The sequence below is a fragment of the Vigna angularis genome, chromosome 8 (assembly GCF_016808095.1).
Source record: "Vigna angularis cultivar LongXiaoDou No.4 chromosome 8, ASM1680809v1, whole genome shotgun sequence".
Taxonomy (NCBI): Eukaryota; Viridiplantae; Streptophyta; class Magnoliopsida; order Fabales; family Fabaceae; genus Vigna; species Vigna angularis.
The window spans coordinates 32,164,915-32,181,126 of record NC_068977.1 but is presented as its reverse complement, the minus strand read 5'-3'; the positions used below and the strand labels follow the sequence as shown (position 1 = coordinate 32,181,126).

Genomic DNA, 16,212 nt, shown 5'->3' with positions numbered 1-16,212 from the left:
TACCCGGAGTACCTAATTAGCAAATTATTAAAAGAAAAAGAGATGCAAAGATTTTAATTATAATTTTAATAAGGAAAAGTGTGGAAACACATATTTTATGGGAGTGCAGGAAGAAAAAGAAGAAGGTGGAGGAAGAAAAATCCTAAAATTGTTTCCAAACAATTTACAATTCTACATGGTAAGCTACTTTGTACCCTAAAATTATGTTCAATCTAACTACTTAAACTAAATTTTTAACTTTCTGATACATTAACTTACATATAACAAACTAAAAACACAACAATCTTTCAAAATGTTCACACATCATTTGTTGAACACCAGTAAATTTTAACTCACTAAAAAAAAAATAGAGTTGTTCGTACTTAAATCCTTCATCAAAATTTCACTTCAAGTGCATATAACAATAACACAAATATTGAATTGTAATAAAGAAAAAAAAATCATTTATACAATCCAAAACCACCCACTTATTCATAGCTAAGACAAAACTAATTTTCATTACTTGAAACACTGGAGTTGAATAAGAAAATAAAATAAAAGACCAAAATTCCTTAGATAGTCTCAAGAATCCTAAGTCCATCCATTCTTAAAGTTGACCATTTCTACCTATCTTAACACGTTTCATAATTTCACTGTATGCTATCGTTACATTCAATAATTTATGGCATTTTAATAAAAAATATTCCTCCAAAAGTACTACATTGCATCTTAGCATACAGTTTCAAAATCTAAACCATTCAATTTCAAACAAAAGTTGTGTTAAAACATCTTTTGCTCACGTTTTGCTTGTTCTAACAAGATCAAACTATGAAGATATAGTTAATTGAACTATTAAGTATATAAGATGTATTTTCAAATCCTATAGGAAAAGAATAAAAACTTAAACTTTTTGAAAGATAAATAACATCTCATCACTTAGGATGATCTATATAATACAAAATTTATATAACCAAGTGATAACTACTTGAGAACTATCAATAATCCTACTGTTTTATAAACGTAGAGGTAGAGTCGCGTTTAAAGGAAGATCTCACTTTCCTTAAGACGCATACTCATAGGCTCGCTAGGAGGCTCTCTCACTCATAAGCTTTCTCTCTCTCTCTCTCATGCTTAGATCTCACTCAAGAACAAAGTGTCGTGGTCCACTTCTCCTTTTATAATTGAAAAATCTCACTGTGTCAATAGTTAAAGTTATCACTACAGGAAGACATAATAGTATCGGTATCTTAAAAATAAATTATAAAAAAATCATAACATAAAAATTGATAGAAAAAAAAACCTTTTGTAAAATAAAAACGTGTTTTGAACATATAATATTCTTCTTTGTAAATAAAAAATCAATTAATTGTTTTGATATGCATATAAATTTATATTTTTGAATGAAAAAAAAACTAAAAAAAAACTGAAATCGGTTTTCCAAGGGCTGAGAATTGTTATTGGGTCAGGCCCAATTGGTATGCATGTTATTTTTAGTCCTATTTCACTAAAAATTTCTAAAAAAAAACAAATAAAAGAAAATTTTCAAAAAAACAAAAGTCATTGAAAATTTGAATTCATATTGTTCAAAATTATTTTTCATTTTGATAGTTCTCGAGTTCATTGAGCCTCCTTTCCATCTGAGGCCTACTTTGAGCCCATTTCTTCATGTTTCAAAAATTTCTTTTAGCATAATTTTCACTTCACACCTTATTTTTGATAAAATTATTTGAAGATTTTCCGTCTTTTCCTTCTCTGTAAAAAGAAAAATATATAAAAAATTTAAAAATTTAAAAAAAATGAGAAAGAACGGTTCTCGAACCCACTAGGCTTGATTGCCGTTATGGTTTTCCTAGAGTCTAGTTCATTTGAAAAGTGATGAAAAATACATTGTTTTCATAATTTTCTTTTGTGTATAAATGTTTTCATTATGAGATTTTCCTAATTGTAAAAAAAAAAATCAAACTCACTTTTAAGATTTTTCACTTTGACAACAAAAGGAACAGTTTTCAGGCCATTGGGCCGATTTGTCCCCTAAGTTTTTGTTAGTCCAATTCTTTAAAAAAATTGTTAATAAGAAATAAAAAAAAATTGGGTTTTCTTTCGACATGATTAATCATCAAATCATTCTTTATTCTTCCATAAAATAAAAAATAATAATCTTTAACCAAATGAGACATCACATTTCAATCCGTATGACCAATTAGGCCAAACTCCTGCCAAACCCCTTCTGATAAGCCTAATTTCCTTCAAGCCCAGTTTTCATACTACCTTCAAATCTCAGTTTTCCACATTGGTTCCAAAACCCAATTTTTTTCACTAGCTACAAAGCCCAATTTTCTCACTGGCTTCAAAGCCAAGTTTTCACACTGTCCCCCAAGCCCAATTTTCACGTTGACCCACAAAATCCATTTTTCCACACTGACCCAAAGCTCAGTCTTTTCAAATTAAAACAATTCATGTTACTCAAATTAATAGTCTAACCAAGTTCTTTTCCTTCAAATTAATCATTAATACAAATAATCATTTAAAGCATTTCCAAAATGGATTATACAACATTGACATTTAATTCTACTTTGGAAAGATAGATGTATTGAGTAAACCCAAAGATTTGTATATTTCACTCCTACCTTTGCCTCACAAGAGTTATAATTATATAATATAGGATCGAACAACCTCCCTTCCATAAAGCATAACAAGGTAAATTATATATTTGATAGTTTGGTCAACCACCGAAATTCTCAATATTGAACTTTCTTTAACTCTCATAACTATACATCTTTCTCTATATGAGTAGGATTCAAGTAGAGCTAGGAAAGTAATCTCTTTATAAAGATCAACGTATCAATAAACTCTAACATATTATCAATGTAATATTTTCTCCTTGAAAATTTCTATAGTATCCCCATCCATACAATCAAACTAACAAAATTCTCAACACATTTCTATTACATACAGTTCATACAATACATTTATCTTTTCAATAATAAATTAAACTCGATTTAAAACATTTTATACTCAAATCTTTTTCAAAAACAAAATAAATGTTATACTTGAAAATCCCTTTTCTCGATGATCGACACCATGACTCACTCATCAGGTGGGTACTAGAAGAAGTTCCTCAAAAATTCACCCAACAAACATATCTGTCACTTAGTGAATAAGGCCACCAAAAGAAATTTCCAAATTTTGCTCAAGGAGTCTTGTTTTGTCTAGTGAGAGAACACGCCCTTACTTCTCTAATTTTTCTAAAACACTTCTTGCTTAGCGAGTAGATTACTCACCTATTTAGTGAGGCTTCCCTACCTCTCTAAGTTGGTAAATTATGTACTTGTTCAACGAGTGAAACACTCATTTAACAAGTTTGCGTAATTCATACTTGTACTAGACATACCAGATCTATGATTTGGTCCATCTAGTCCTCTAGGTACGATTTTTATCTTAGAAAGACAACCAGGTTGCAAAATGACATTTAACCAAATCAGTTAAATTATATCTCTCTACAAGATCTCTCAAGCCAATCACATAAAAATCAACATAAAGAAGTTTTAACCATCTATAACATACAATACTTTAGCATATTCACTAGGCAGAATCAATCAATGTAGACATCACAACAATGACTCATAACCATTGAATTAAACTCACATATTCATCTCATGTTTCAATTGATAGTTGGAATTGTATAAAAACACAAACTTTTCTTACCTAATAGATGCTCCTAAACTCTAAAAGGTGCTCTTCACAAGCTTAAATCTCACAAACTCCACAAACTTTATCTCACACATGTTACTCTACTTGAATATATAGAACTATGATCAACAATTATAACACACTTTAATAATCATAACCGAACAAAATTCATTATGTTCCTTTTATCATCATATGCAAACATTTTAACTTCTTTATGTAAAGAGATTTATTAAAAGATCAAATGGAAAAACAAAAAATGAACTTACTCTATTGAATATTCTGATCAGGTAGGATTATCGACCTCAACGTTAGGAATCCTATAACGTACTCTGATCTTTATACATAATACATATCAAAGATGAAATTGATAATCTAGGATAAATATGATAATCTAGAAAGAAGACAAAAAAATATTTTAAAAAAATTGTAGATAATAATTTTTATAGAGTGAAATTAGAATATTCTATTTATAATCTGACTTTTAATAATAAATAATTAAGTATTATTTTTTAAGACCACTAATATTTTTAAGTATTTTCTAAGTCCTACAATTGTAAAATAAGAAAATAATTCATACCTTAGAAAGCATCCAAAACACATAAAATTAAAAGATGGTATGAAACGTTTGTCATCTCAATCCGTTAGAGTTTATCTTTACTCAATAAATGTCTCATATAGCATTTTATCGTAAGATAATAGAATCAATATTGGAAAAGGATAAAAAAGAACTAAGAAGAAATAAATTAAAAAGACAATTTCACACAAAATTTCTAAAAATTAATTATCTGTAGTATCTAAAAAAAAGTTGTAATAAATTAGTTAGTTTGTTCTGTTTCTTTAAAGTGTGTAATAGTAGGTTGTTTTTTTTTCTTTTATGAGCTCTACGTAAATATCTCGTTCTTTAATATGATTTTGCATAAGAAATCAACACAATTATATATGATTCAAGAGAGTGAATACATCATGCTCAGCACTTTGATAGTTAATAGTTAATATTTTAACCTACACACTCAATATAAATAAAATTTTGACTTTATATATATTTTAATCATATTTACGGATAGAGTTAGAATCTCACAAATTGAGAGTTATGTTACTTTTACTTATATATATATATATATATATATATATATATATATATATATAATAACTTAATTACAATAATTTCATTTTAAATTTTTTAATTTAAATTACAAATTTATTTCATATTACTTTTAAATAAAATAATATAAAATTTGCAAAATTTTAAATTTTAATATATTTTCTTTTAATTTAATTAATCAATTTCAGTATTTTACTTTTTAAAGTTTAAAATTGAAAAGAAAAAAGGCACATACCAACTTATTCCCTTCCACTTGTGCCCCCAATAAACTAGACAAGACAAGTTAGAAGTATGAGTGTCCACCCACACTATCCAAACCATTTTCTCACGTCATATAGAATTTAAAATAATTAATTATTGTTTAAAATAATTATAAAAAAATCATAGAAGTCAACGGTTGTACAATCTACTACATTTTGTTAATCTTCGCATAATGCTTTGTATAATATTTAGTTACGATTAAGGTTGAAAAACATATCCTAGGTGAGATATACAAGTGTTCTAGTTTTGTAAATGTACATATAATATTCAACTCAAGAATATTCGATATTCGTTGATTAATTTTTGCACAAATACCTTTTTAAAATTAAGAAATAAAAATAAAGTTGTTCGTAAAAAGTATTGATGATTGGAAATTCTTTATATTCTAATTTGATATATTTAAGTTTGTATTAAGACTTATAAAATTAAATATGTTTTAAGTGAAATTAATTTAGTTTTAATTTATATTTGTAGTACAAGTTACTTGAATTTATTTTTCAGCAAAATTAATTCTGTTTGTACTAATATTCTGTAATATAACATTAAGTTAATATTTTTCCAGTACTTATATTTAAAATTAAATATATTTTAATTTCAAATTTTAAAATTAAGTAGATATATTTTTTCTAATTTAATATTGTTATTTTTTTACATATTAAATAATATTTAAATTATTTCTATAATTTATTACATTTAAATGTCAATCGAAACATCTTTTAATACATAAAAAAATTAATATCGTTAAATTAAATTAATTATATTAATTTATTTTTAAAATTTAAGAATCAATAATAGGTTCATTCCAATTTCACGTTAAAAATTTGAATATTACAAACATATTTAACCCTATAACTTTATTTGAATTATAGTTTAATATATATTTTATTTGAGTTAATATATTATATAAATGATTTTAAATTATATTATTTAAAGAATATGAACTAGTTTTTTTAAATTAAAATAAAATATTGGAGAAAACTTTTGTATATGTATTTATAAATAGTCTAGTTTTAACTTATGAAAGGAGCCGTTTTTTTTTTCTAAAATTATTATAAAAAACATTACCGTAAAAATTTAAGTTATTAGCATAAATGCAAGCCGAAATAGTACTAACATCTTTCATTTATTATTACTTTGGAAGTGAAATGAAGCATTTTCCGCGCCCTATAATAGCTTATGTTAATAGACTTGTACTAAAGAGAAGAAAAATTTCAATCTTCCTATTTTAATAATCATTTTTTTTAGTTTTTTTTAATCTTATAAACGATATTACGTAAATATTGTTTTATAAATAATTTGTAACGTTTTTTTTTTACTTTAAGTATTTTTATCTATACAATACTTATTAAATTAGTGTTGTGTTATGATTTAAGATAAGATGATTAATGTTTTATTATCCTGTTTAAAAAATGTAGGTTTTGTTATAATTTACGATGTATAAATTAACTTAATAAAAGTATATTTACATGTGCTCCTTTTTTTAAATTTTACATTTATTTACTACTTTAAATAAATAATTTTATCATGGATTTATCGTAACTTGTGAGAATGTAAGTTGGGTTCATATATACGTTTAGTTTAATTAGTTTAACAATTTTTTTAATTAATAATATCTCATAAAGTTGACTTAAATATATAGACTTGCCAACCCTTCTTCGCCTTTTTCTCCACTAGAGTCGTCCCAACGCCATGGTCATCACATGTAACAACTTGCAAATTACATTACTTTACGTTTAAGCTAATTAAATTTGACTTTTCAATTTTAATTAATTTTGATTAAGCTGTTTTGCCGCCACATTCAATCATATTTCTTGGAAAATGACTTAGTTCAGTCTCTTTTAGTATATTACACCCGACTGACTTTTATTTTATTGTATAAAAGTTGAAGTTTGATTAGTAATTTAGTTTTTATTTTTAGGTCTTTATAATTTTTTAAATAAAATTAATTTGATCTCATTTGCTAACAATGTTAGATTGGTTAATGATAAACATAACATACTCGAAACTTTGAACATAATCTTAAAATTAAACATAGTCAAATCAAATAATACAATGTCTCCTTTATAGCACTATAAAAAAATCCTAGAAACCCAACAATTTTAGGAACTTCAAACCAATCCTAAAAAAGATGGGGTTCTCAGTGAGAAATTTCCTTTATTTTTTTTTCTAAAATCTAATTTAAATAAAAATATTAAATAAATATTTTTAAAAATTAATAACTTATTCTCTATCACCTTTGTGAGTCTTATTTAATTAATCTCATAAATTTGTAAGAAATGTTAACCTCGGAACGTGTGTTAAAAAAAATATGTACTTGAGACTCTCTTCATATATAATCACGTAAAGAGACACATTTTTTTTAAAATAATCATATAGTTTTATGGTTTATGCATTTAACTATAATTTAATGATTTATATTATCAATCTTTAATTTTCCATAATTTTTATTCATTTGGTTTCCAAAAAGAAATAAAGATAAACTTACTTCTTAATCCTTTGTTACGTTCTGGATTTTAGTTTTCTTTTGTTTTTCATTTGATTCGTTATCTCGTAAGTTAACACTTTGGATACAAGCTAAATATTTTCTTATTAAAAATATATAATTTTTTCAATAAAGAAGTGCTCCTAAATTCTTACAAGTCTTTCTAATTGTGCACGAAGAAAACATATTCTATACCACCTAATAAATTATTATTGTAAAATTAGAAAGCTACATTTTTATAAAGTTTATCATTTATATCATTAATAAAGAAGATTTTCTTCTTTTACCGTACACAACTTTTTCTTTAAATTTTATTTTTTAAATAAATTTTCTTTTAATTTAAAATTATTATTTTATTATTTTTATATTTTAAGTAATTATTTATTTAAACTTGATTATTCTTTAAACTAAAATAATTGTTTTATTATATATATAATAAATTATAATATTATTACATACTTCCATATTCAAATAATATATATATATATATATATATATATATATATATATATATATATATATATATATATATATATATATATATATATATATATATATATATATATATATATATATAACATGTTAAATCTTTGATATGTCAATTTGATGAAGTAGAGGAGATAAATCAAAACAAATTAATAAAAGTATACCGTATGACTGTTTGGTAAGTCATACAATAAACATTCTACTTCATCTTAGTGAATTTGGCCAAATCGATCGGTCATTAAACAAACGGGCCGATCATAGATCAAAATGATTCATGAGTTATATCAAGAAATTAGTTTTAAAATTGATAAATTTAAAGGTAAAGTATAGTTACTCACATTTGTACTATAATTAGAGTAGTGTTAATAAAAGATATTTTCCAAACTGTATAAATAGAAGTATGAGGTAAATATGTAAATTATTAGTATATTAATTATTAATTGTCAATATTGAACTCTTGTCAGACTGCCTTTTACAACTTAAAACTATATTACATTATTTAATTATTTATCTCATATCAAAACAAAAACTAATGAGCTAATCGCTTGCACCAAAATTTACTTTATCATATTGTTATAATCTTACAAATGACTAATGCACTCCATATATTAGATGGATTTAAATTTAATTATCTTGTCCACCATAAAATAAATTCATTATTATAAACCAAGACCCATTTCTCCATTATTTTCCCAATTATAAAATTTCAATAGTGAGCGTAAAGAGTATATTCTTCTATTATTTAATAAATAGTTATGGACAAATAATTTTCAGAAGTATAAATCGGCGAAATGTATTACTTAATAGATAAAGTTTCTTTTAGTAACTAAGAATCAACGTTAGCCAACATGTTTAAAAACCCCAAATTCAACACAAAATGAATTAGAACATACGAACCAACTTAATCGCAGTGCCTTTGTTTATTTATATCCCAAATGCATATTCTACTTGGATCTGCATTCATTTTGACGAGTAAGTTTCCAAATATTAATCAATAAATACAGCTAAATACCTTGCAAATCACACTATATTGGAAAGTTTAATTGTTTATAAAGTGTCGAAGTTTAAGTTATTAATTATTTATCACATGGCTTTGGATGTGAAATTATCTTCAAAAAAATAAATTTCTTAGTGTTGAGTGATTTTCATGAAAACGAAGCTAAGAATTAATATACAGGAAGGGATGCACACAATTTACTCGTTTGACCCATAAAGTAATAAAAGGTTTAGGGAGAAAGAGTTTGTATTACGTCTTTCATTGATATTTATGAAGAATTTAAGTAATAAACTTTTTTTGGTCAACTTCGACAACCATAAATAAAATGTAAATTACGATGTGTTAATATTAAATACTTGCATGTAAAAGTAAAACTCACTGTTCTATAACCAGTAATTACAACTTAATCTTAAAATTAAAAAAATGAAAAAAAAAAACTCACATTCATTTCTAGAATATCAGTCTAAATATATAATCAATGCAAGCCATATTATGAAATGAGACTTATAAAAAAAATAAGTACATCCTAATTTAAAGCTTATTAAAAGAATTTGATAATATTAGTATTTTTTACACTTGGGTGTACTTATAAACTATTAATCTTTGTAATAGTTAAACTGAAATTAATTAGCTATTATACAAACTTTTACATACTGTTTATACATAAACTCTAATTTGTTAATTCATGTAGAAACAAAAATGTGAATTAATAAACATATATTAATCTCTCTCTCTCTCTCTCTCTCTCTCTCTCTCTCTCTCTCTATATATATATATATATATATATATATATATATATATATATATATATTTCCTTTGGCAACGTGAACACTCTCATAGCATATATAGAGGGAAGAAAAGAAAGAAGGAAGTAAAAGGTGTTCATATGAAGTCAAAGAATGCATCTTTGGCACCCCCAATTCAGGAAACAACGATGGAGGCAAGCGTCGGCGCCGCCGTGGAAAAAGCTGCCGGCGACGGCATGAAGGCATGGGATGGTGGTAGCAACATTTTGGTGAGAAGGGTGATGTATGTGGCCATGATCCTTGGTGGAGTTGGAGTGTTGTGGATGTCCTTTTATCACTTTGGTTCTCCCTTGGAACGCCCCACCTTTTCACGCTACTCCATGGATGAATCATCACAGGTCAGTATCTCTTTCTCTCCATCTTTGAGTCAACATGGTGGTCAAAATTCAAGACAATTAAAATAGTTTTTTGTGATGTTGTTTTCTTACTAAATATATATAACTATAATTTTATTTTTGTATTTTTAGTTTGATATTAAAAAATGTTTATATTTAATATGAATTTTTTGGTTAAACAAAGAATAAACATAATTAATTATTACAATATAATTTTATTTAAATTATTGAAATAAATTAAATTGTTAAATATATATGACTCAAAAATAGGGAGATAAAAAATCAAACTCGACGGAAGATAATGTTTTTAATTTGGAACTTCAAACTAATTTGATTTGTTAAATTCGATAGTCCGATAGGTCAGTTTTGCAAGTTAGTCGAATTAGTCTAATAGTCAGTTTCATTAAAAAAAAAATTAAACCCACATCACAACACTTCGTGTCTCAACACAATCTGGCCAAAATTTGATATAATTCAATTAAGGTCTGAAACAACTCAAACAACATCCATTTTCACCTTAGAATCAGTCTGGTAGCCCAATATCAACCTACTTTCATGTAAAAATTAAAAATTTCAACATATTTTTATGTGATATTAGACTTTTGATGATAGAAAAGAAAAGACAGGTCAGTCCACCAACCCATCAGCTTAACAAGCAGGATTATAAAATTTAACCCATTTTCAATTGATAAGCTAATTCGACCCCGTTCATTTTTATATATCAATATCGAACCAAGTTTAAATGGATAAAGTTTAAGTGGATAAGGTTAACCAATTTTTACATCCTACTAAAAAGTTTAAATTTAATTAATTACTTACATATAAAAGTATCACATCAATTATTATATCTTATTTTGGTCTCTGCAATGTCAAAAAGAAAAATAAAATTAAGAGAAAGGCAATTTTCCTCAAATTTTATTCACCAATCTCGAATACAGACATTCACTGATCTTTCATTACAAACTTTCACCAAACAATCTATTTATTTTCATCTATGGTGATATTCTAAACTAAAACTATACAGAAGCGACATTGTTGCATGCAATAAAGGCAGTGCAGAATTTTGAAACTATCTTGATTTAATTTCTAATAATTGTGCATCATTTGTCACACATCTCAGATTATCTCATTTCTCTCACTCTTGATCTTCAGCATGTTCTTTTGAATGGATTTGAGAAGATGGATTTGAGGGGATTTGAGAGGATTTAAAGATAATTTTTTTTATCGTCTTTTTGAGCGAATTTGGAGATAAATGAAAATGAATTTGAAAATAATTTTTTTAAATTTGCCACGTCAATACAATTCTATACTAATTCTCACAAATTTTATTTTCAAATTAACTCTTATTTGTCTCTAAATTTGCTCAAAAAAACGACAAAAAAAATTATGTTCAAATCCTCTCAAATCCACTCCCTCAAATTCTATACATTGTTCTGTCATTTGTCCTCTCACGTGTTTGATAAATTTCTTGAATGAATTTTGAAGTTGGATTACCAAGTGTTTGATGTTTGTCTTGGCTTTATGCATTAGGGTGATCATGATCAAAGGCTAGAGAGTGTTCTTAGAAGGGCAAGTATGAAGGATAAGACAGTGATACTCACAACTTTGAACGACGCATGGGCAGCGCCAGGTTCCATATTTGACCTCTTTCTTGAGAGTTTTCGTATAGGAAATCAGACAGAATATCTTTTAAACCACTTGGTGGTAATAACTTACGAACAAAAGTCACAAGATCGTTGCCTTGCTGTGCACAAGTATTGTCACAACCTCATGTCTAAAGGTGACAATTTCACTGGTGAACAACGTTTCATGACCCCAAACTACCTACACATGATGTGGAAAAGGCTTGAATTCCTTAGTTCTATTCTTGATATGGGATACAGCTTTGTCTTCACGGTATGTACATATATGTTTGTTTTGCAGAAAAAGCTTAACATCTTTGCACTCACTCAATCAAATAACGAAACAAGGATATGTCATGAAAACGTTAGGAAAACTTTTCACTAACATCTGTGAAGTAAATGGTTTGTTTTTTGTTTTCTTTTGCAGGATTGTGATATAATGTGGCTTAGAGATCCCTTCAAACAATTTTTCAAGGATGCAGATTTCCAAATAGCTTGTGATGGTTTCAACGGGAATTCCTCTGACATACACAACTCTCCAAATGCAGGGTTTAAATATGCGAAATCTAATTATCGAACAATTTGGTTCTACAAGTTCTGGATAAACTCCAGGAGTTCAAACCCAAAATTGAATGAGCAAGATGTGCTGAACAGGATCAAAGGGCACCCCTCCATTTCTGACATGAAGCTTAAGATGAAGTTCCTTAGCACCACCTATTTCTCAGGGTTTTGTCAGGTTAGCAAGGACTTCAACAAGGTCACAACAATGCATGCCAATTGCTGTATTGGTTTAGACCCCAAAATCAGTGATCTTAAATTGGTGCTAGAAGACTGGAAGAAGTATATGGCATTGTCTGAGTATAATAAAACAGAGTCACATCTTTCTTGGAGGGTACCAAAACGTTGCTAGTTCTAATATCTCAGAATTTTGTAATTTATTGTATACGAGTTATATGATTCATAAATTTTATATAAATATTTTTATTCTTTTACAACAATGAAATATATATATATATATAATATATATATATATATATATAATATATAACTAAAAATCAATCAATCAATTAATAATAATAATTAAAAATTATCATAGTAATATTAAAGATGAATAAAAAAATAAAAGAAAGAAAAGAAAAATTAACAAGATTAAGTACATTAAAGATATATATAGAGTAAAAAATATTCAACTTTGTAATGATTACTAGATTTTAAAAAAAAATTACTAAGGGAGTTACTGATAAGATGAAGTTAGATATAAATCTCTCTTACATATAACAAAATAAAAAGTCAATTCATTTGGCAGAAAGTATTAAGAAAAATCTAATATTTGCCTATCACAAATATCATTTTATGGAGGCTCCAGTTACGTTGCTATTATAAATGGTTTTCTGTCTTTCTTCAAAGTTCAGGGAGATTGTGATTATGAGCTTTTTTGGCTCTAAATGTCTGTAATTATTTATATACATATATTTTAAAATGAACACAAGCTGTTTTTATATTATTAGAAAATGTTGTATGTAGTTTTTTGTTTTAATTTTACTAATACTTATTAAATTATCACTTTATCTTTTGTAAAGTTTAATGAAGAAAATGGTATAAACAATAATTGCTTTTTGTAGAAATCTTTAAGGGAAGAAATAAAAGAAGCATGTCAATTTTATAAATTAGTAAAAACAACTTTTTTATTTTCTCTCAAAACAACATTTGTCTTCTTGTTGATCTGTTATTGTTTATTGTAAGTAGCTTCGTTTTCTTTAGTTATTTATTTGTTGTAAATAGCTTTTTTTTCTTTGTAAACTCTAATGCTTCCTCTAGTTAAGGGTCGAGGAGAAAGTAGTGATATAAGTTAACAAAAAGGATAAGTTTAAAATAAAGGAATAATAACTATTTTATTATTTAGAACTTATAAATGTTATAAATAATAAAAATTTGTTCATTTAAAACATTTCAATTCCTTAAAATATAAAGGATTAAATGTGTTTTCAGTCTCTTAACTTAGTGAATATTAGAATTAGTTCATTTTTAAAACTTTGGACTAATTTAGTCCCTTATATTTAAAATGGCATGAATTTAGTTTTTTTAACTAAATTTTGTTAAATTTATTTGAGTTTTTAAACATTTATAAAGTTGAAGGATGAATCAAAATTTCCGAAAAAGACTAATTTCAATTTTTACTGAAAGTTAAGAGATAAAAAACATATTTAATCCAAATATAAATTGTTTAAAATATTTTTTTGAAGTTATTTATCATTATTTGTGTTTTGAGTAAGTTTTTATTTTTTCTAACTTTTTATTTTTTTTTATGCCTATATAGTCTTTACTTGTATCTAATACTTTACCTAAATAAATGAATTTGTGTCAATCTAAGTTTTTATCATACCTTTAACTTTGAAATGATGCTTTTGAGATGTTTCAGTTATGAGATCAAGATTATCTGTTTACTAAATCTGTATGTCTTGATATTTGTCTTTGTCACTATTCGTCTTTCAACCCGTTATATTGAAAAGTATTTTGATACCATAGTCACTAAAGGTATATCTAATAAATGCAATCCTTATTTTTTTTATCTTAAATACGTATTTATAAATTTCAGGATAGATAATCATGTTTTAGTGTAAGTTAATCTCCCGCTCTCTTTCTTTCTCTGGTAGAAATGAAAAAAAAAAAACTATTTTACTATTATTAATTGATCTATATTGATATTAATTAGCATAATTTAGATTAATTCTGCACAGTATAATTTTCACAATGTATAATCTAGTGATATAGCATCGTTGTTTACAAGAAATTCTAAATTTTACACATGGTAACTATTGAAGGTGATGAAGTTATTTTGATTTTCTTTTAAATAAATAATGTGATTTCTTCCATAATTCATGCTATCACAAAAATTACTCTTCTCGAGATATACGTTCACACTCCATATGTAATTCATAATATCAAGAGAATCAAAATTAGCATTTCTGGAACTAATTACACATTAATCATGAAACCATCAGACAAAGTAATGGATTATAATTATTTGCTAAACATAGAAATCTCATTGAAGGTGTTCGTAACAATTTGTTTAGCTGTGAGAACATTCCGTCTAGCCTCCACTTTCTTAGAGTTTTCGCTCTTTCTTTTCTTGCAATAAGCTTCAAGATAATTTTTTTTTCTTCTGAAAATCTCATTGCGTAAGAATGTTTCATTTTCTTCAATCAAATACATGCATGGAAATGGAGTCTAACTTTGAAGTAGCATATTGCTTTTCTTAACCATGAAGGAGAACCATCAGATACATTGTCATTGTGAAGGTTCAAGTTACTGTCAACCACCACCGTAAAAGAACATCATTAAGGTTCACAAACTCAAACCACCGACCTGTTAAATCCATCAATTATACCTACGAAATCCTAAAAATCAAAGTTCTATATCTAAATGGTCAAGTGTGGTTCAGAATATACTATCGTGGACTTTGAATGGTTCAACGATTTTGTGAAAGAACCCAACTCTAATCGTCAGCATCTCATCTCCAGACATAACAAGGTAATCAACCATTGCTTTTATCATAATAGATTTTACTTTCATTTTGTATTTATGTTCTAAATTTAAAATTACCCATTTTAATTTCTTTAATTAGAACAAAAACTTGTAAATTAAATCAACAATAATGTAATGTAACTTCAGGATGGTGGTTCCTCGTCGAAGAATGAAGCGAGTCACCTTTCTCACCCCAATTCAGCTCTTCAATCAGTGAAGGATAACTCTCCTACCTCCGCCGTAAAGAATGCCGCCGGAGAGAATAATCCATGGAATGCCGGTAATCACCTTTCAGTGAGATGGGTGATGCAATTTACATTGTTCATTGCTATCTTTGCAGTGTTGTGTATGTTTCTCTTTATATCTTCCATTACCTTTCGGACTCCTACCTTCTCCCGTCACCTCGCTGTTGGCTCAAAAGAGGTCACTCTCTCTCTCTTTTCCTTTTTTTTCAGTGGGTGCTAAGTTATGTTGTTTTTTGCATTGAATTTGGAAATATTGGTGCTGAAAAATGAGCAGTGGTGAAATGGGTTTTCTTGCGAACCAATCAAACAGTTGAAAATTCTTGAATTTTGGGTTTTGATGTTTACTTATGTTCTTATGGGTGGTGAAAGTAGAGGAGAATGAAAGGAGTGGATTTTTTGAACATTTTTTGAGAAATTTAAGGTCATGGAAGGGACCATTTTGTTACAAATATGTTTACTTGTTTAGATATATCCCTATTAGCACACATACTATTCACTTCCCACTTGATGTCTTGCATTCACTCATTTCTGCCATAATATTTTGGATTTCTTTTCTAACCATTGCGGATTAAACATGTTAATTCGATTTCTTGCACGTGATGTGTTTTATAAATTTCTTCTGTGAAACGTTCACCAAGTGTTTGATGTAGTATTGGCTTTATGAATCAGGTTTATACCGATA

At 26.7% G+C, this 16,212-nt stretch overlaps 1 protein-coding gene across 1 annotated transcript; it reads left to right on the top strand.

Annotated features, from left to right (window-relative positions):
• The first annotated feature begins 9,827 nt into the window (after positions 1–9,827).
• On the top strand, positions 9,828–12,703 carry LOC108344031 (uncharacterized protein At4g15970). The gene is made up of 3 exons (XM_017582491.2): positions 9,828–10,141; positions 11,669–12,034; positions 12,188–12,703. The coding sequence occupies exons 1-3, from the start codon at positions 9,884–9,886 to the stop codon at positions 12,668–12,670; spliced, it is 1,107 nt and encodes a 368-aa protein (XP_017437980.2). The 5' UTR covers positions 9,828–9,883; the 3' UTR covers positions 12,671–12,703.
• Positions 12,704–16,212: the final 3,509 nt, after the last annotated feature.